Raw genomic sequence first — 22,526 nt, 5'->3', positions numbered from 1 at the left:
TGACTTCTGGTTCTTAAAGATCTGAAGGAAAAACAAAAAAGTTAAAATAATTTTTTGTAGTATGCTAAGATACCTGCTTCTGTGCATAAAAAATTATTTTCCATGATTCTAGTAATTTCCATTTTTCAGTAACCTGTATGACTTTTAAAAAATTACTCTGGACAGTCTGTCTACAGTAAACATGAATAATACAGTCTGGGTGTTGAACAAGGGAATCTGCAACTGCTGTTTCTGATGTTTGTTAGAAGGAAGGTTCTCTTGTGGTTGACAGATCTAAGAAAGCGCTCTTTGAATAACTTGCCATGGGAAAAAAAGCGTTACGTTTCATACTCAAATTAATTTTTTGTACAAATAAGTTATCAAATAAGCTTTGAAGTGATCAGTTTTGAGGAAAGCTCAGCTATTTTTACTTCAAGATAAAACTGGTATTTTCTTTGCAACAAAGTCATCTCTGTTCTGAAATGAGTTACAAAAATACTGAGTTGTCAGTCAGGCTACCAGCATGTCACTGAACTAAGTTTCAGATGATGAAACTGTTATGAGAGAATTGTATTCCAGACTTAGTTTTTTCATAATGAAATGATTACGTGCCTGACAAGAAGTCAATTTTCTGGCCTAATTTAACAAAGAAGATGCAGTCTTGAAGCTAAAAACCAACCAACCAACAACCATACAAAAACAACAACAACAAAAATGAAAAACAACCAAACAGGAAGATAATTACTTTTTTGAATATTATTACAGGGCCTGCTGTGCTATATCAAAAAGTAATGGAAATTTTCCTAGATGTAATGATATAAAAACTAAATATATTCCATTTGCAGAAATTTGAAAACTTCTGGAAATTGGAAAATTTCTGAAATTATCCAATATTCTAGTAGGAAAGATTTGGAATAATTTATTGAGCTCTTCTGTACGTACTTGGAATCCGAGACATTGAGGATCCTCGCAGCTGCCATTTCTCCTTTTTAGCAGTGTGCTGCTCACAGTTTTATGAAATCAGCAGGAGTATTAACATCTTCGGGTGTGTGGTGGAGCGGGGAAGAGATGTCTCTTCATGACCTGTTAGGTGGTAGGATGACATCCTTTCCAGCCTTCGTGTAATCTTTATCTAACTCTGTCTCCTTTTTTTAACCACTTTGCAAAAGGCTCTCTGGGCACCCCCAGAGCAGGCAAGTTGTAGGGCCAGTAATTTATGGAAGCGTAGGGGTCCCGGGGCTTGACTGAGTGCCCGCTGGGGGACAGGGTGAGACTCCTCCTGGCTTCAGTAGAAACTCTGTGGTAGACGCTTGACTGATTTTTCTGGCTAGTCCTTTGTGAATAGTTTAATTCAAGCACAAACAGCAGTCAGCGATAATCCCAGCGTCAGCATAAATTCTATAAACTGGTTTCAGTATCTTTAGCCACGATTTCTACTGCAAGTAGTGGCTTGATGTATTGGGTTGCAGTTTGCAGATGCTTTATTTTGTGTCATGGTGGTAATTAAGTTATTCCTGCATACTTTGTTATATGATTTTACAGATTATGGCTCTGCAGACAGTTACGCAATATAGTGAACAGGCCAACTTGTGCATTGACTCCACAAAGCAGCGTGGAATTCAATTTATTCAACTGAAACAGTATTTGATATTTGCAGTTGAGGAATTCTAACAGCCACCTAGTACTTCTAGCCTTAAAATGTGTTCCCATTTTTATGTGTAAACCAGTACTAAATACTGCTTATCTGACTGGAAAACTTCTGTTTACCGTTCTGTATTAAAAAAAAAAAATAAAAATCTTCTATAGGCTAATTTAATTCTTACATGCTATGTGTATGTCTGTGTCACTATATTAATGCCAACTGTTCTGAGCAGTATTTACATAAATGTTTGTGGAAGAAAACATAACATTCCTTTTCCTCTGGAATTGCTTTTCCTAGGGAATACAGTTTCTGATAGAAAATGACCTCCTACAGAACACTGCAGAAGACATTGCACAGTTCCTTTACAAAGGAGAAGGATTAAATAAAACTGTAATTGGCGATTACCTCGGTGAAAGGTAAAATAAAAATATTGGAACTTTGTTCTTGTTTACAAAGCATACTTACTGGTTTGGTAGTTACCTTCCCCTTCACAGGCTGCACATAATAGCTACTATTCTGAAATCTATAAAAGCTACAGTAGGAAGTAATACTAACCTATTATAATGTGTTTTTTCTCTGGTTGCTTGTTGTTCTTTTTAATTGGATGCATTGTGGAAAAAAAATATTCTTTGTAAGTTACCATTTTGAGAAAATATCCTTAAATTTGGCTATAACACAGAATTTAATGCCATAAGCTTCTGGAATGACAGAGAGTTGTATTGCAGCAGTTCCGGTAATTCTTGATACCGTGCCCACACAAGGAGTGCCTTACAATTGCTTATATTTGGATGGTAAAGAAATAACTTATGAAAGTTGGTAGTTCCTGGGACAGTAGGTCCAAGAAGGTTTTAGTGTTGTCATCTCTGCACACAGACTTCCCGTTAGTAAGTAGGTATCTCAAAGAGCAGCTGCACCATAGCTTTATCAATTCTAGTGCAATAAACATGCAATGTGCATATTTTTGCATATTGTTGCATAACATAATAAAAATGCAAATTACCTCAATTGGTGTGCAAACTAGGAATTGACTTTGGAAAAGGCAAGAGCAAGAGACAGAAGTGGAGAGTGGGTTGAAGTACATGTATCTACGTGCTTGCACATGTTCTGCTTCGGATGCCAGTTACGGAGGTTTGAAAGCTGACTCATTTAGGATCTACTCCTGTAGTGATATGTTCTGGCAGATCCCTTTTGAGACATTCGTAATCTGTTTACCGCATCAGCAGCTTAGTTTGTGCTCAGCAGTTTCCTCCTGACATTAACAGGTATAATGGAAGTTTTCACTGTGATGTATACATTTTTGAAAATGTTTGCCATGGAGCTGCTGTACCATATATGAAGACATTTCAACACGTTTTATATGAAAGCATTAGGATGTTCATCTTGAATATTTGGGCAGCATTATACAATTACTCATTTGTTAACATCCATAATTACAGAATAGTAACAAAGCTTGTACAAAGCAGTCTGTATTCATTTTTGACAGCTGCTTTCTACCTTCTGAAATACTTCCAGTTTTTCTAGCCCTAATCCTGCAACCTGCATACTCATGCAGAAAGGTCTTTCCAATATGTTCAGTCCCACAGGCATAGTCTAGAACAGTCATGTGACTATTTAGAGGTTCACATTTAAAATTCAAAAATGTATTGCTCATCCTTTTTCATTCCAAGCTGGGCAGCACTGTCATCTGATCTGAAAATACTGGGCAATGTTTGTTAACATTGAGCATGTATACTGACAAATATGCAATTCAGTTGCATCTTCTTGATTTCTCATAATTTAAATAAGAGAAATTTTTGCGATCAGTCCTGAATAGCAAATTTAATCAGGATTTTTTTAAATAAATCTGTTAAATAGGTGATAAAATCTGAGGAGAATTGGAAAAAAAAAGCCATTCCTATTTTGTGACAAAGCAGAAGTGTACCCATTTTAAGGAGCAGTTGAATTAAAAAGAAATATATATATATATATATATATTAAATTATATTTTGTTTTAAAAGATTTTATTCAATGTATTCAGTCATTCTACTCTAATTGGATTTTGCATGTTTCTTCATTTCTATAAAGGATATGAAACTAGCATAAGAGTGGAAAAGGAATTTGTCTACTTTTTTTTTTTTCCTCCACTAATAGCAATTAGGAAGGTAAAGAGATGACAGTTTGATTTTTTCAGGAATGTGTATGAAAATTTCAAGGTAGTCAGGTCTGGAATGGAAATTGGTTCATAGTACTTCTTTAAATGTAAAATTAATTTCCTAGAAGCCTAATAATATGTATTTGTATTAATTTCCCCCTGAAAGCAATACATTAGGCCTTTAAGTCCTGCGGTGAAATAACTGCCCTGGGATAAAATAGAATATGACAACTGAGGTGGTCTTAAGCTGCTAGTTCTGCTTTTGTGACTACCTTATAAACAGTGACTTAGACTATGCAAATGGCAGCACATATTACAGAAGAGTTTTTGTTCAGATACGTACTTCCTGCCTTTTATTAAGGCACCTGGAGTCTGAGGATGTTCCCTTTTACTTAGCCACTCCCTCCCTGGGGCTCATCATGAAATTGCTTCTGCATTTGAGCTAAATTTAGCTGAGGATGAGACTAGGACAGTCAACAGGATGAAAATTTTGTAGAATTTGTAGAATATCATGGCATAAAGAGAGATGCTTTAAGTTATTGACTTACAGAGTATTCTAGGCTCTGCAAACTGGAAGAAATGAATGGCAAAATGGAACAAAATGATACCAAAAAATGTACAATAAATGAGAGGTGAATTGCATGCTATGAAATATTTAAGATTTCTTTATATGTGGATGAGTCCTCATTTGTTGTTAAGTGGCTTTTTAGACCTTTTGTGATACTGGCTTGTGTTGTTGGAGCCATACCCAGCACAAGTATGATTATTAATCCAGTCTACACTAAAACCTAGAAGAGCAAAAATTAGAATATAAGGCTAATATTTGTTCTGAATTACTGCAGCTTTATGTGTAGGCAGAATAGATCTTTGCCTTAAAATAACAAAATAACCCTCTTGAGTGCTTGGTTTAATTGCACACTTGTGCCAGTTTACTGTCCTGCAAAATAGTCTTGAAGCTAAATTGTGTATTACTGAATTTAATGAGAGCTACTTTTTGCTTGATGGAGCTGATGTGTGTTTCTGTAAACAACATGGAAACATCTTAATAAATGGCTTGGTTTAAATTATTTGCTTGTGAGTATTCTAGGCTGGCAACACGCATTTAGTCAGTAATGCAACAGATAATTCTTCATGGATGCACACCTTTCTATTTTTGGGTGGAGGCTGATATGCAACATTCTGCCTTGGTGATGTATTTAAAGCACACCCTAAGGATTACAAACCTTTATGCTTCTGGCATATGAATTTAGTGATGGTGTAGACTGTATTCTATCTGTATCCAAATCATTTTGTGTTCATCAACAATTAAATATTACTTTTGCATTCAAATACCCTTGTATCAATCAAAACACGTTTTGGCTCACAATGCCAAATGATGCATAATGATGTAAAAGATAGTTAAATGCAAGCCAAGTAAAAAGCTATTCTGATTTTAGTATACTTTTATTGTAACACTTTTTGGGAATGGAATAAGAATGTGATAATTCAAAAAACTGTTCTTAGGTATAATGGGTTGAAGTATTTCTGTTGCTTGTTTTTATATCTGAATTAATAAATTGATTTAATATTTTTCATTCTTAGAGGGGAAAAAAGAGGTTAATTTATTTTTCATGTGTTTTATTATAAATTAAACCTACGTTAGCTGTTGCTTTAAGTGTTCCTGACAAATTCTGTAAAAGATATTTTTGTACTGAACAGTTTTATCAAATATCTTCCCCTGTCATGATAGGTGCAGTAATAATAAATATGAAGCAAAGGAAGCAGGGCCGTTTTTCAGGTTATTTAAATAAGCAGTACTAAAATCCATTCAAGTATATTGGCTATTGCTAATTTAGATTATTAATGCTTGCAAAAATGGGCAAAACACTATCAATTACAACTGTGTACAACTAAATATGTACACAATTTCTGGTGGTTTGATTTGATCAGTATGATAATCTATTTGCTTATTCTCAGGGAGAAATAAAGATAACTAAGGAGGCTTAGAAGTTCAGAATTGTAAATGGCTGTTTCCATTTTTTGTCTTTCATAGAGATGAATTTAATATTAAAGTTCTTCAGGCTTTTGTTGAACTCCATGAGTTCGCTGATCTCAATCTTGTACAAGCCTTAAGGTGAGTAAATTCTTTCTGTTTTTCTCCCTGAGCTTCCTTTACCAAATTGCACGTTTGTATGAGTCACTGTGTTGATTTACTTGTCAGAAAGCTGATCTAAAGCTCACCAGGGTTATATACTCCACAAGTTAGCAGAGACAGCTCTGTTTTAGCACTTCCAATTGTGTTGCCTTTGAAGGTGAAAATTTTAATTACTTCAGACAAATACTAACAACTGAACTGTAGCCATGGCTCTTTGGTGTGCCTGCCAAATGTGGACATTTGAAGACCCGTTTTGTATCTTAGCACAGAGATAGGTTAAAAACAAAGAAAAACCTAAATCAAATAAACAAATACATTTTCTTTACTGCCTTCTTTCTTCTTTTCTTCCACTTTAACTTGTTGCTTTCAGTGGGCGGGGGAGTCCTGCTGGCCATAATTACAATTGCAAAGAGGCAAGCTTTGGAACAAGTAATTTCCTCCTACTTCATAGTTTTCCAACTGTCATGTGAAAACAAAAGTGTAAAATCTTAATGTACTTTTTTCCCTTGCTAAGTTAACACTTTACTTGATTTCTTTGGGGTTGCAACATACAGTGACCTTGTGAAGGCTGCTCTCGTCTTGGTGGAAATCCACAGTTAGTCCAGCAAATTAAGTTGACCTAGACAGTTTTGCCAGTTTCATTGCCACAAGTGACTCCCTCCTGACACCAGATCAATTGAATTGTTCATATGATCTTTGTCTCTGGTGCAGTGCCTTGTGATGTGGCGTCAGAACAGCTTTGCTATGGTTGAGTGATGTGGTGATGATAATCTGAGCTGCCTGAGGCTTGAGCTAAGGCTCTGGCTGCTGAAGCTTGTCTGGGAGGCTTCGTATTCCTATCTCTTTTACCCAACTTAATGTTAGGCTTGACTTTATTCTTCCTTAGCAGCTGCTACTATTAAATGTTTGTATTTTGGTAGCTTACAAAATTCGTGATCTGGGTTGGAACCTTGTACGAGGTGAGTAAAAGACAGTATGTAGAATTGAACAAGCTAAAGATGGCCTGTGACAATTTGATATCATGTCCTATAATGAAAACTTATGAGGATGGAAGTAAATGATCATTATATTGGCCCCCAGTGTACAGGGAATATAGAGAACTTGTTTTGCATGACAGAGCATGTAAATTTGCTGGTTTAGGTCCTGTTTTATTTTAGATAATTCTTTTGCTAAGAAAGAAAAAAGAACAAGTGATTCAATTCATTGGAGCGTTTTAGTTCCACGGTGTGCCAAAAGTGAATTTGTAAAGATTTCTGTCCTGTATGCATTCCAGTGTACCTATATATAGAAACAGTAAGTTACGAAACTGAAAACTCTATTTCACTTCATGCAGCTGAACAGGAGAAGAGATATCCCACATATATTACAAAATTACTGAGATGATATCGCGAGTCTTTCTTTATAAGATCTGGGTCTGATTCTTGAAGGGTGAACTCACGCTTAACAGGCAGCATCTCTCTCAAAGCACTGGTTTTTTTCTTGTTTTTATTTTTTGAATGTTTGAGGAATTCAGGCAAAGATGTTGTGTTGTGTTCTTTGCTTCTCTCTCCTTCTGGAAATATTTTATTTACTATGTCTTTTTACATTGGAAGTGAAGTCTAGTTGAGTGTTTATTGCTTTTAGTATCCAGGAAGCCTAGGGGAGGACTGAACTGTTTTGTTTCCCCATAGTATTCTCATGGCAAAATGGGATGCATACAGAAAATTGTTTACTAGTCTGGAAAATAAAGAGAGTCTCAGAATATGAACTGCCATGTTACCTTGCCTGATAGCATGCAGTGTTGCTGGCTGAATTACTGGGCTAGCCATCTGTGCATGTTGCTTTATAATAGCTCCTGACTTGTGTGTTGAGAGATTGAGAACCTATGTCTAGGACATTTTATATAGACATGGCTGACTTCTGTTTCTGATTATCTGTAATAGATGCTTAACATATAACGACCGGAATAAGTCTAACAACTATTCTTCCTTTCTATAGGCAGTTTCTGTGGAGCTTCAGACTCCCAGGAGAGGCTCAAAAAATTGATCGTATGATGGAAGCTTTTGCTTCACGCTATTGCCTTTGTAACCCAGGAGTTTTTCAGTCTACAGGTTAGTTAATTATGTATTCATATATATTTTTTGCATGATAAGTGTTCTTCTATATCTGGTGCAAGGAAACAATGGCCAATTTAGAAGTTCCGGGTAAACAAGTATGTGAATTAATACATTTTTGAGAACTGAGAAAATGCCACTGTCTAATCCTATACTTTGTCTAGGAGGTGCAAGCTGATGGTCAGAATGCATTTCCATTTATAAAACTTTACCTTTAATATATAAGCTAATTGGAATCTTAGTTCTCTAATTCCAAGCCAAAAATCTCTGGTGACATTTCTGAAATGTGTATTATGCTCTAGTATTACATATCTTGGTGTATCCTGGTAAAAATGCCATTTTTTCTAAGCAGAAGTTTCAGTGATGACCCAAGAAGATCTTGATGCTCTGATGTTTTTTCAGAATAATAATGCATTACCTGTTCCTCAAGAAACATAAAAGGAAAAGCAAACCAGAAGTACTAAGTGATTGATGGTGGACAAAGCTGGAAAGACAGAAAAACTAACCAAACAGTAGACAGGAATCCCTTAAAGCAGATATGCATATAATTGGCAGAGCAACCTGCAGGAAAAATCATTGTACGAAGATACCTAAGATTACATAGACTAAGGGGCTCAGCCAGGTGAGACCTACAGGCTGGGTAATCTAATCTGTCAGGTATAAGGACTTCACACCTGAATGTCTCTGTATCAAGTCTACCTAATATGTGGCTGTAGTATATTACCAAGAAAGTCATCATTTTTTCCTTACGAGGACAGTGTCCTATCATTTTTGCAGTCTGCTCATTGATGACTTATCTCAGTTAGAAATGCATCTCAGTTTTGCATTTAATTGCTTGCTCTAGAGTTATTTGGGCCATAAAAAGCTAACGAAGCTCTGTGTTGCTGTCCAGAATGCCCTAGCGTTCTAGCATTTTTATATGCACACACAGCTTGTTGCTGCTCAGTTAATTTGAGGAAGAAGGAGGCAAGGAAAAGGTTAACGTAAAGCAGGTCAGCAACAGCTACAGAGGGAAATCCTTATTGACGACAAAATGCTGAAGATGCAAAGGATGGAAGGATTTCCATCCTGATTTTCTCACACGGGATTTTGTACTTGAATTCTGGGAGAATTTACTACAGTCATAACCATATCAAGAGGCATGATAAGATCTCTTCTTACCCTTTGGTATTGTCCAGTGCTATTTACCCCCTCATCTATGCCAAGAAATTGAGTTGCATGTTATTTTCTTTTTAAATGCTGTTCGAGTATGATTTTGAAGAGACTGTTCTTTATCTGGGTGATTATTGGAGGTAGTTTGAGTCAGAGTCTGATGTATCAAGTCTGTTATTGGATCTACGAAGTCTATTGCATGATCAATGCCAAATCTGTGTGCAGAAAACAGAAATGACAGTTCTCTTAAATTTTGCCTAACACTTCAGACTTTCAAGTGAAACGTTAATTTAGGGTGATAGCAATGATTTCAGAGAGTTTAAACATTTTTCATACTGTCTTCTTCTGTTGTGTTTATTATACTGGCTTTTAATTTGAGTTGTTACTTTTTTTTCTTAGGCTTACTCAACAGTTAATAGAAAAAATTGAGACTTTTTTGTGTGTAGTAATTAGTATTTTATGACTGGCAGTTTCTTCATCAGTTAGGATGAGCTATATATTCACTTTACAGGTTTCTGTAAACATAGAAAGTTTACAAAGAAACATAAACCATTTTCCAAATCTGATTTCAGATACATGCTATGTGCTATCATTTGCGATCATTATGTTAAATACCAGTCTGCACAACCACAATGTAAGAGATAAACCAACAGTAGAGAGATTTATTTCTATGAATCGTGGAATTAATGAAGGTGGAGACCTTCCAGAAGAATTGCTACGGGTAAGTTAAACTGGGGGGCGAAAAAGAGGTTGCTTTATATTTTTTAATAGGAAACTTGAAAGCATATGCAACAGTTCTCAGACTGATTTGTCAAGGGAAGTAAGAACACTTCCTAGCATGCGTTTGCATGCATATTTGAGAAGCTGAAAGAAGCATTCTGTGATGTTTGTGGCCTCTTTGGTTAGTTGTCTCTGTCCTCAATCTTATGTTGAGGAGGGGAAATTTCAGAGTAAATACTCTTTATAACTCTCGGTAGTTTGCTTATGGCAAAATTCTTGTGGAATTGGCTTCTTATGAAAAAAATACTGTTTCTGGATAAATCAGAGAAAATAGAATAGTAAAAAATCATTGTTTTGTTATCACTTTTCATTCATAGAATCATAGAATGGCTGGGTTGGAAGGGACCTTGAAGACCATGCAATTCCAACCCCCCTGCCATGGGCAGGGACACCTCCCAGTAGAAAAGGATGCCCAGGGCCTTATCCAACCTGGCTGTGAACACCTCCAGGGATGGGGCATCCACAGCTTCTCTGGGCAGCCTGTGTCAGTGCCTCGCCCCCCTCTGAGTGAAGAATTCCCTCCTAACCTCTAATCTAAATATCCCCTCTTTTAGTTTAAAACCATTCCCCATTAGTTTAAAAACACTTCCCCAATACATTTCCATATATCTTGTGGAGCTTTGTCCTGTCCCCTGAGAGGGTAGACAGTAGGCATACTTATTTCTCTAAGACAGCGTGGTGGTTTAAAGTATTTTCTGAAAATCCAGATTCGTTTGGCCACACTTGTACTGAATGAGAACTGTTTGAGAAGCTGAAACCTTTGAAATACTGAATCCTGAAAGAAAAATGTCTTTGTTGGGATGTACTTGTAAAATCTGTAGAGAGAAAGAGACACTTGTTTATAGATGATGTAATTTAAAAACAGGCTTACTCAAAGTAGTAAACAACGATTGAGAAGAGACGGTCCAGAATTCTATGGACAATATTTCCTTTATTTTTTTATACAAATAGTCTGAGAAACAGTAGGATGCATTTTCTGTTAGACATTATTAATGAGGTATTTTTCCTCTTTTTTTATTCTTCTAGAATTTATATGAAAGTATTAAGAATGAGCCGTTTAAAATTCCAGAGGATGATGGAAATGATCTAACGCATACATTTTTTAATCCAGATAGAGAAGGTTGGCTGCTGAAATTAGGTTAGTTATAAGGGCAGTTTTGCTGCTGTGTTTGTTTGTTGTTAGCATGTCTGCTCCTTCTGTGTCTAACTGCTTTCTCCTAAATGTAATAGGATTAATCTTGTACTTAAAAATGTAAACCAAAATAAGTAACTCCTTTACAACTAAAGGTTGTTACTTCTTGTTTTACATATCCAAATTAGTGATTTTATTACAAACATTGGAGTTTTATTTCTGATATTTGAGAAGTGAAAACTCAGCAACAGAAAGGAAACTCCACGTGGTATTTGCCACATGCCTTGCTGTTAAATAACATCTAAGTCTCCATGAAGTCATTTCAGAAAACTAATGTGAAATTTCAACTCAGTTTTCTGTGTGCAAAAAGAAAGGATTTCTCTTCAAATAGTTATTTTTGTATGTCTTTATTTTTCCATATTATTTGTGAGTTTCTCTTGGTTTGGTTTTGGCTATGATTTTTTAATGAGTGGTTTAAATGTGCCTTCTTGTTTTCCTTATGGCCTATGACCTATCACCTTTCTGTTCTGTGACTGGCTGTCTCTGCTTATTCTGCATTAGGAGGTACGTATCTGATTGCTTTCCAGTCCCATCTTGTTCAGTTGCTCATTCTTTTATTTTCTTCCTCCTTCCTCCTGTTTTTTCTTTTCTTTTTTATTTTCTTTATTTTTTTTAATCAAATTTATTATAGCATTTTGCTTTTTCACTCAGTGTCACTAACAGTATCATTAGTGGTACTACTCTGTCCACAAAAGACTGGCATGTTTGTGTCTAGCTCACATGCAAGTGTCTTCTGCTAAAAAAAAAAAAAAAAAAGGAAAGTGTTTAAATGTAAAGCAGAAGAACAAAGATGACTTCTCAGCAAACTTCTCACAGTCACCGAAGAACATAACAGAATAATTTCAACTGAGAGAAAAACCTTTCTTATCCTTGTAATCAAGTTTCAGGGTGATTTTGTTACATGTACATCAATTGTATTAGATTATTGAAAAAATTGATTACATTTGAACTATGCATATATAAAAGTTGTTCTTTTTGCTATTTATTTTCCTTTGTAAATAATATATATAGCTTGCTTAACAGGATGTTAAATGAGCACAAAGTTTAAGGTCACTGGAATCTTTGGTAATTTGCTGTCTCCTGGCACAGCTTTCTCAACAAAAAAGGCTTTCAAGATGAAGTAGATAAAATGCATTTTCTGGAGAATAGGTTGGGAAACAGCTCTTGTTATGAATGCTGGGCCCTTCTCTGTCAGTTGCCAATACTCCTCATAGAATTATATGCATACAGAGAGCGCAAGCAAGAGTGGGAGTGTGTGCGTAGAGGAGTGCCAAACATCCACTGTGGAACAAAAAGTCAATAAAATACATATAAGAGATCTAAAATAAATAACAATTGAGGAACAAAGAAGTTGAAGAAAAAAAGGTGACTGCTGAAAGCTGCTGGGTACTTGTGCACCTGCCACCTCCAGCACTGGCAAGTAGGGCCAAGGAAGCCAGCTTTTCATTGTGGACGGTGTAAATGAGAGACAATACACAGGAAACCCAACAGCAAAAGCAGGCATGAGACTGCAGGGTGTTGCTGGTGACGCTCCCACAGCAGCGAGGTTATTTGAGTAAGGAAATGAAATGTGTCCTGAAGCCTCCGGTGAATCAGCCTGTGAATGCATGAAGCTGTGCTTCCTGGAAAGGCCGCATTTTTTTCAGCAGGCGCAGACTGCTTACAAATACGTTTTGCTAGATTAGGTGAATTGACTAAAAACAAACCTGGCAATATTACTTTATTTTTATTCTTTCTTCCTTCTTTCTCCCTTGAGTTTCCTATTTACTAGGAGGATTAAACTTTGTTAGAGAGTACCAACTCGATCCACAGTCTGTGTTGCTACAGCCCTTTCTGTTGGGAAACAATTACTCTGAAGTTGATGGAGTTTCCTTTTATTTCTGGAAGATGTGGATATTTAAAGTTTCAGTATTGTTGAAATGCTGAGGGGATTCTATTCCCCTGTGAGAGCTGAGGTGCTCAGTTGTGTTAATTCTTGCTTAAAAGATCAAAGTTCATATATAAAACTATGACTAAGACAAGCCCTCAAACCCTGAGTCTATCAAGGCACTATTTTGTATTACTTACAGTCTCTCTTCCCATTTGTCTACCCGTGCCCTTCTACTTGGTATTGCAGCTTGCTGCATTGATTATTCTCTGGGTGGGAGATGGATGTTGTGGAACTACCGTATCTGGTAAAATTCACCTGTCCTAAAGACTTCCCCAGCTCTCTAGCCAGGCAGTGTGTTTTAGAAAGCTGTGCTTCACAAATGCTTGCTGTTGTGAAGCTTGCTGCTCTGAGTTGTTCAGAGGTGCCTTAGTGCTAGTTCAAGTGCAAAACGGGGCAGAGAGGCAGCACTTCTGGCTTTACCTATCTAGACTCAGCTGGCTCTTTCCTGTAGATGCTTTTAATCTCGGTAAACCTAAATTATTTGGTTTTACATCTTTTGAAGCATGGTGTAACGAAAATATGCTACAAATGGGAAAAAGCTGAAAGCTGCTGAGTGTTTATGAATCCTCATGTAGAGCAGCTTGAGACGATGTTACTAGGTTTTAGATTTTTCTGCATCATGATTGTTGGTGGTGTTTATATGCCATGGAATTTTGTACCTTCCAATTGAAGGTATTTGAATTTTTTATATGGGCTGTCTGTCCTAATTTCTAACTAATCATTTTGCTCAGGGAGGGCGTTCCCGTGTCTAAAACAGCTTCTCTTGGCAAACAGCTTGGTTTGCGTAATTTCTTCTAGTTAGAGGGAAGCTGTGACATAGCTCTACCAAACTGGAGAGGAAATGATTCAAGCCCAACACGTGATCATGTTAATTTTTTTCTGCCAGTCAGGCAGCAACCGAGACCTTGGAGGTTGTCCAAAGGCCTTGCTTCTGGGCCCGTTCTGCCCATGGCGCTTGTTCCAGCACATCTGTCCTTGGGAGGATGTCGCTGCCTTTCCCAAATCCAGGGCAAGAATAATGGTTGGTGATCAGGAAACTGCTGCCTTCCAGTACCCATCTGGGTCGCATGGATGCTGTTCTAGTTTAAGGCAGTTAATGTTGCTGTTGAGGTAAACGTTTTCAAAGAAATACAAACAGAATTGTGTGTAGCTGCAATTTCTGAGTCCAATTCCACCTAGTGGTATCTAAATGAACTGAGACACACACACAAAAAAATATTTGTATTTCTGTCTGCCTGTCTCCTTTTCCCCATTAAAAGTTTATTTACAAATGTGCTGAAGATTTGGGTAGAATTTTCTGACTTCAGATACTTTGGTACCTTTGGTTGTAAAACCATTTTTAGTTTTTTGAAGTCAATGTTTCCTAAGTCAATGCCAGTTGTTTTTCCTTTTGGCCTAGGTTGTTTATTTTACCTTATTCTCTAGTTCATACTTCTTCCAGAATTGAAAAAAATAAAAATAATAATAAAAAAATCCAGTGTTGGGTTACTGAGGTGAAGAGGATTTGTCTTCCTCTTTCTATATATTTTGCATTGTGGCCTTTTTCTTGTAGTTTCCTTAGGTTTTGGCTGACAAGATGTACTTTATTTTGTTTGTCCTTGCATTTCAGTTAATCAGCTGGATCTTTGAGAATTACATCCTTTGTATCTCTCCATTTCTATAAAAGTTTATGGACTCATACTCCAATTTTCTTGATCCTTTTCTGGTAACTCAATTCCTTTCAGTTTTAATCTCTAAGAGGCTGGCAACTGGAATAAGATATGAAACACAGCACTAACCCCCCTGTGCTGTTGTTTTGTGAGCCTACAGCAATCTTGGCCGAGGAAAATATTTTTTGTTATCAGTAGTAGTTCTTACCATTAATCCTGTATGCCATGCTTATCATCCACAAAGCCTTACCAACCAGCCTCTTGGGTTTTAGTCCATTTTTAAAGGCATATTAAACATGTTGTATGGTGACCCCTGCAAACTTGATGAGTACAGATTAGATTGCCTTTCAAGCTTTTTATTAGAGTTTCTGTGCTGTTGACAGCTGCAACTAAGTAATGGGGTGGGGATATAGATATTTATATATTAGAATACTTGCTTATCTTGGGGGGGGGGAATATCCTGCCTCGCTGCTTTTTTTCTTTTTTTTTTTTTTTTCCTGGAAGAGAGGAGAATAGTAACTCAGCTTGGTTGGGAACAGGGACCTGTGCTGCAGTTCCACAGCTCTCATGAGTGCTGTGACCTGGTGAGCTGCTGGCTGGCTGAGAGAGAAGGGAGCTGCAATGAGCACTGCAATGAACCTTGGAATACCTGAAAAATAGATCCTGTTACAGCGATAGGAAGGACTGCCCTGGCAGTCATCTTGACTTGGTTGCTGCTTATTCACTGATCCAGAAGTGAATCAAGCTAAAGTTGGCTGGTTTTCCATTCCTGGCCCAAATACTTCCTGATACTTGAACGAGCTCTTAGTCAAGGTGATGGGAATTTTTCTAGTGACTCATGTGCCAGTTCGACTGTTTCTACAATGATTTATTTAAGGACCTGTCACAGTGGTTGTACTGAAATGCCACCAATTCTTCCCTCACTGTCTCCAGTTCACTCAACCATCCATTCTGTCACGGCTTCTGCATCTTGCACTATTTTGCCTTCTCTTATTTCACCACACCTGCTTGCAGATTAATTTTTTCTTGAGATATGTGTGCGTGTAGTGGAAACGTGCAATTTATTGAGTACATTGAACATTGCAGCGTGTTAGCACTGTGCTATAACAGGTCATAAAACCAACTGAAAGGAAGATACAACATGCAACAGGACATGGTCTGCGTTGCAAATACATAGTAGACTAGTATTAAAAAATAACGATATTCCTAGAATTGAGGATTTTATCAAAAAAGTTCCAACTATCTCAAGAAGAGCAGATGAAAAAAATGTTTGTGTCTTAAATTTAGTTACATGACTTAAATTGGGGGCCTTGTGTACATTCATGGTACTCTTTTATGCCAGGGTGTTAAGTAGCAAGATCAACTATTTTGAGACGTTTGGGTTAATGAGGTGAAATCATTGCTGAATGGATGATGCACAGGTGGTGACATAATACTGAAGTCATGTAACTATGGTGGAACTAAGCCTGTATGTCGATCACACGTGAATTCTTTATCTACTATTGTCTTTCCTGAAAATGAGTACTGAAAATAATAATTGTAGAATACTGGAGACGTTGTGAGGTAGCACACTGCAGAGCAATAGGCGAAGAGTCCGAGACAATGCGTGTTTCTAAAAGGATCAGTTCCATGCAGCGTGACATTAACGGCTGGGAGAAAGCATCTCAGTGGTTGCTGTTTTCTAAACCACTAATGTGGGGGAAAAAATGGTATTTTTGGAGCAGTAGCTATGTCTTTTGTCGGGTGTATTCCATTACATATTTCCCCATAAAAAGCACATGTTTTAAAAACAATAAATGATGAGAAGTCACTACAAATGATACATTTTGGTGTAGCATTTTCTGCATTTGCTCCAAGTTGATGACTCAGAGTTGCTCTGCTTGCAAGCGGTAATGTTTGTAAGCATCTGATGTGCTTGATGTTAAATCTAGTACTAGAGAGAGATTCTTAATCACATGCATGGTCATGAGTGGAGTGCAAGGAAGGTGACAAAACACCACTAATTTTACTGATGAAACCCCTTCCTTGGAAAAGACAGGCTGTGGAGAGGGTTGGTCCTGTCATTGAAACCCAGTTACTGGGTTTGCCGTTCAGCCACTTTTCCCATAGCAGCACTGGCTCTGTATTTCTGAGGGCCGTGAAGGATTAATATTTTTGAAATAGCTGTGACTACATGGACAGAGGGAGCAGGCCTGGATGCTGAACTATTGGGCTCAAGCGAACCTGTAAGAGAAGAGACATTTACAGCTTTACAGCATAAAGCTCATGTGGCTGGTCAGCAGCACCATAGTTAATGCGGTCTCCGGAGTTTGATCTCAGTACAAGAGCTACAGAAATACGTTCTTTTAATCTCAGCTCATCTGTGCCTGATCCATTTGCAATTAATTAAGCCATATTTTGGAAAAAAAAAATAATAAACTAAATACTTTCTTCTTATCCATTACTGATGCCTTGACAGCAACACGTTTAATTTATTGATACCTTTTGATTATAGGGGGAAGAGTAAAAACATGGAAACGAAGATGGTTTATTCTGACTGATAATTGCCTGTATTACTTTGAATATACAACAGTAAGTATATATTGCGGTGAGCTTCAATTGTAACTCAGGTATTTAAGGGGCTAATGTGATATTTTCCTCATTTTCAGGACAAAGAACCTAGAGGGATTATTCCATTAGAAAACCTTAGCATAAGAGAAGTTGAAGACCCTAGAAAACCAGTAAGACATCTTCATTATAGGTTTTTACTGAAGATGTTTGCCAGTTGTTTGATGTTTTATTTGTCTGTTTTTAAAATTTATTTATTTTTCCATTTCTACCTTCCAGAACTGCTTTGAGCTCTATAACCCCAGTCATAAAGGACAAGTGATTAAAGCCTGTAAAACCGAAGCTGATGGTAGAGTGGTAGAAGGCAACCATGTGGTGTATAGAATATCTGCTCCCACCCCAGAAGAAAAAGAAGAATGGATTAAATCTATCAAGTGAGTTTTGAGTCTTAAATGTCTTTCAGAAATGAAATGTAAGCTCTTCTCTGAGTAAGGTATTAAGAGAATTTGTATTCTAACTTAAAGAGTTTGTGTTCTAACTTAAAGAGTTCTGATGTGGCAGTGTCCTCTAGGATTAATGATGACAAGCTACATGGGGTTGATAGATCAAGATCTAGTCTCCAGTTACTGTCTGGTCCTAAGGAAATAGTAGTGCTACTAACTCAAATGAGGAAAACGAGGATTTTTTTTTATTTTTTAAAGTGAATTTAAAGCATTATGTGAATTATCTTTAACCCTGATTTTGTTAAATTCTTACTTCAACTACTGATTAACTTCAGTGGCATCTATCTTGAGCATGTTCACGGTGCAGCTTTGAACTTTGATAATTTGACTTCATCTTGTAAGATTTATAAAGCAGACTCACACAGGAATAAATAATGTTCAAGAGGAAGGTATGAACTCTTAACAAATCACAGCTGAATATGATCTTATTTTTAAAATAAATGTTTCTGATGCTTAGAGACCTACAGAACTCCCTCATGAGGGGAGTGGAGGGGCAGGCACTGAACTCTGCTCTTCGGGGACAGCAACAGGACCCGAGGGAATAGCGTGGAGCTGGGACAGGGGAGGGTCAGGCTGGGTGTTAAGTTCTGCACCCAGAGGTGGTCGGGCAATGGGACAGGATCCCTGGGCAGAGGTCATGGCACCGAGCATGACGGAGGTCAAGGAACATTTGGGCAACGCTCTAAGACAAAGGGTCTGATTTTTTGGATGGTGCTGTGTGGAGCCAGGAGTTGGACTTGGTGATTATCGTGAGTCCTTTCCACCTTGGGATGTTCTCTGATTCTAGGTCAGCAATCCATTATCTGATTAGAAGTGTGGAGTCATTCAAAGGGAAGAGAGAACAAAACACTTCTAGTTTTCAGAAACGGGTATTTGTTAACCAAACTGATGATTCCTTTTCTTCTAGAGCAAGTATCAGCAGGGATCCGTTTTATGATATGCTGGCAACAAGGAAACGAAGAATTGCAAACAAGAAATAGAACGTGATCAGCGGCTTGTATACGTGCATCAACTTATAAATGAGCATACAGTTGAGTGATAATGTAAAAATTGGACAAACTAAGTGAAGACATTAACTGTAAATTTTATATATATACACTTTACTATGACATAAAAACTTGGCAAGACCTTTCAAGGTAAATAGTTATTGGCATATAATTTGAAGTAAGCTTCAAATCCCAGAGGATGATTTTGTTGGAACTTTATTCAGCTGAAAACATGGAAGCCTTGTTTCTGCTTGTGTTAGTTACAGCTCCAGTTTACTTTGGTTGGCGGGGAAGGAATTCCAGGCTAATACGCTGTACCTGTTCCTTGAGCTTGTTGTCCATAAATGGAGGAGCAATTGAAATTATTTTTATCTCCATTAAATGCAGCACTACATAGTGGAGTCAGGGGCAATCTAGCACTTAATTTTTCTGTAAGCAGAAAACCCACAATCTCAATAGCAGTTTTCAAATCTTGTGCATCTTGCAGTAAATGACCAGCTGAGTGGAGCTTTCAGTTAGGGTATGTGCTCCTACGTTAAATGGAAATAGCTTTTCTTCGGAAGTGCAGCTGAGTGGTAGACGGGCAGCTATGTAGTTAACTAGTTGTGCCAAAGAGTTTGTGTTGAATGCACTGAAAAATATGCAGATCCCAACAGTAAAGGATTGTCTCTAGGCATGACACTGAGTACAGATGTGGTTTGATACTTGCCAGTAGGCTAAAACTAATTCCAGTCTGCTCACGCACAATAAGCAGTAAGATTTAATGGCCGGTTTCATCTGCTTTTTATATAGTAACATCCTTCTTATGTTTTAGATATGTTGTAGTTAAACTAACACTAAGTTACTGCTAAAGGAATAAGATGACAGGGCTTTGCATGTGTTGCATTAGGCTTTGCATGTGAGAACAACCCCTAATAATTTAATATGCATTCAATGTTTTTAAAGGGAAAAAACAGGAAGGTGTGCTATTTCTGTAAGATACAGCCCTAGAGAGTTAAGGCATCAGCATTCATTCCTTTGCTTGATAGCAAACTTTGAACACACAGAAAAGTTAAATATTTTCATTACATTCTTAAAGGCGATTTTTCAGACTTGTGCTTCAGTTGTTGAAGGAGTGAGAAGACATCCGTACTTCTATGTAAAGAACCAAATCTGTATCTAAGATTGTGTTATCTAATGCACCTAAACTCCCACCCTCACATGTTTGTTTTGTAACTTCTGGAAGATCTTTCTGCAGTCCCACTCCGATGGTCTTTCAGTAACGTACAAACTGCCATGGCAGATCCTGTTACAGTGCTTTTCTATTGACAGTGTGCATAACGCTCAAGGTAAAGCCCCTCATTTCGCAGTGGGGACATAGTGTTTCTTTGGACCCTGCTGCTTCTGTTAGTACTCATTTTTTTTCACATAACTGTTGAACCTGAGCCATGCCTACTGTGCCAACGAATGCTTTGGTGACCCAGTATGTTGTCAAAGCAGTTTTGCTTCTTGGAGTTAACAGAAGCAGCTCTGGATACATGATAGGGAATTGTGCTGCACTGGGAAAAACAGACACTTAGTAAGTTGATCTATTTCAAATCTCATTTTAACTTTAAAGGACAGTCAGTTTTGTGGTTCCTGTCATACTAATTTGCCTTGTTTTGCATGGAATGTCAGCCTGTGAATATTTTGCTTTAGTGCATGCTTCAAAAAAAGGCTGAGAGGAAGAGCCTGGAGGAACCTTTTCTATACTATATATTATTTCTATACTCCCCGAGCATGTGGAATTGCAAGCTACTTGGATGAATGTTCAAATGTGAGTAGGGGAGCAAACCTCAGCCAAAGGAGGTAGAATCTTTGCTTAACAGTAAGTATCAATGTGGGGACATCTTTGCTTAATGGTAGCCATTTAAACTCTTTATAGAAACAAATTAAGTTGTACATCTTAGGTTTGGAAAGCAGTATGTTTACACAGCTGCTAACATAATGACTTGAGTCTTCTGCTCTGCAACTTCAAGTTTTGTTTTCAAGCAGTGCATACATCAGTTTAAGCTTTGGACAAGTAGATTTGTAATGCAAATAGTGATAAACCAGAATCAGTGGTACTGACGAGTGTAATGGTGAAATGCAGCAAATAAAGTATTCCTGGAGAAATGTGAGATTACAAAAACAGTAAGCCATGAAGCACTTTTTTAAAAAAATCAATTCTTACATTCTGAAATATCACCTTCAAGAAAATCTGTTTATCTAGCCAGGTGAGGGTGTTGACCTGTAAGCATGAAGGAAATGCCTTGAGAGTTTATTTGCTGTATTTGGTTTGAAGTTCTTATATCCTGCAGAAATAATTATTTAGATTAACATGTAACTGAGGATATTGTAGCAGGAAATATATTATTTCTAGCATTAAAATGCCATCTAAACCAGCTATTTGTGGTGCTCAATACAACTATTTAATTTACCAAAGCTAATGGAATATCATTCTATTGTGTGATAATATTTGATTTCAAATGTTTTTTTTTTTGTAACAGTATTAATGGGGAGTGAAACTGGCCCAGAATTTCCACTGGCCACAAGGCCAGTAAAACAAAGTGGCTTGTGAAAATTTTGGCCAAGTCAGGTACTATCCATGAGGGTGAAGAAAAATCTCTCAACCTTTCCCTTTTTTATTGGGCTTCAAGTCCAGGTGTAGCTACTAAGACTAGCTGCTCTGTGGCCTAAAGCAATACCTGTTACAGTTTGGCCATGCTGAGGAAAAGTCCTCTGGGGACAGCAGACTTCTCCCTTCCCGTTGTGCTGAAATTTGCATAATTCTTCAGCTCTTTACCATTGCCCTTTGAAACTACAGGGGCTAGCAAGAGCCGCTACTGCTTCTGCCACACATACAGCTTCTCGAATACCTAAACCATTTGGCCACTAACTTCAGCCACGCTGCCAGTGCAATCTAGGGAGAGAACTGTATATAATACTTAAGCTCAGCTGGACTGACTTAAATTTTACAATATTCTGACAAAATAAGCTCTAAATCACTTAACATTTTGAACAGTTTTAAACTGGTACAAAACGGAACCTTTATAAACCAAGCAGCATTTATAATGCTTCATATATAAAAACAATGCCTATTTTTTAAGATTTATTACATATCTATGTAGATATGCTTGCTGGAAAAGCTAGGTCTGTTGTAGACCAAATGCTACAAATTAAGACTTGTGGCTTACCAGTTTCATTTCTATATTTTCTTGGAAAATGTTTCTAGTTAGAGTTTAAATATAAAATGTAAATACTGTACAGATATGTATTGATATAAGTATTACTTGGTGTACACAGGTGATTTGCATGACAAATACTCTGTATCGATCATTGTTAAAATGTAATGTTCTGTGTAAATCCACTGCAATATTAATCTTTTCACTTATCATCAAGAGCTGTTACTTAAACATGGACATTCTCAAAAATAAAGTGTGAAACTATATACTATCATATAGCTCCTCCTTTATCAAGAGTACATGCAAGATAATTGCTCTTTGCTTTTTTTTTTCTTTCTAGAGGATGATTCAATTTCATAGCATGGATTATGTCTGCTCTTGGAAGTGCCCTTCTTTTAGGCACAACAGTTTAAACGATCAGGTTACAGAGAAAACCCTTTCACTGCAAAATAAAGTATGCTACAGCTACGAATGTTAATTCCAGTAAGAGCTGGACATCTACATTTCCTTTGAGAACCACCCTAAATTAGCAAAAGGACTGACAAAGTATCTCCTTGTGTTGCAGTCAAATGTAAGTGGGAGAAAAAATGATCTCCTCTCCTCAAGGAGACGAATGAGACCTCCCC

At 37.2% G+C, this 22,526-nt stretch overlaps 1 protein-coding gene across 4 annotated transcripts in view; it reads left to right on the top strand.

Moving 5' to 3' along the window:
* The window catches only part of CYTH3 (cytohesin 3), a 51,937-nt gene extending 29,771 nt beyond the window's left edge, over nucleotides 1-22,166 (top strand). For 3 of the 4 annotated variants that reach the window (XM_035339695.1, XM_035339693.1, XM_035339694.1), the window contains exons 5-13: nucleotides 1,919-2,037; nucleotides 5,785-5,865; nucleotides 7,864-7,976; nucleotides 9,704-9,852; nucleotides 10,938-11,050; nucleotides 17,175-17,253; nucleotides 17,331-17,402; nucleotides 17,509-17,663; nucleotides 18,640-22,166. In XM_035339695.1, the coding sequence (XP_035195586.1) occupies nucleotides 1,919-2,037; nucleotides 5,785-5,865; nucleotides 7,864-7,976; nucleotides 9,704-9,852; nucleotides 10,938-11,050; nucleotides 17,175-17,253; nucleotides 17,331-17,402; nucleotides 17,509-17,663; nucleotides 18,640-18,712 (954 nt within the window). In that variant the 3' untranslated portion in view covers nucleotides 18,713-22,166. The remainder of the gene's footprint in view (nucleotides 1-1,918; nucleotides 2,038-5,784; nucleotides 5,866-7,863; nucleotides 7,977-9,703; nucleotides 9,853-10,937; nucleotides 11,051-17,174; nucleotides 17,254-17,330; nucleotides 17,403-17,508; nucleotides 17,664-18,639) is intronic. The other variant, XM_035339692.1, reaches the window with a different exon arrangement.
* Nucleotides 22,167-22,526: the final 360 nt, after the last annotated feature.

This window comes from Oxyura jamaicensis, chromosome 14 (genome assembly GCF_011077185.1).
Source record: "Oxyura jamaicensis isolate SHBP4307 breed ruddy duck chromosome 14, BPBGC_Ojam_1.0, whole genome shotgun sequence".
Classification (NCBI taxonomy): Eukaryota; Metazoa; Chordata; class Aves; order Anseriformes; family Anatidae; genus Oxyura; species Oxyura jamaicensis.
Note: the sequence above shows the minus strand (reverse complement) of the source record. Positions and strands in the feature narration are given on the sequence as shown.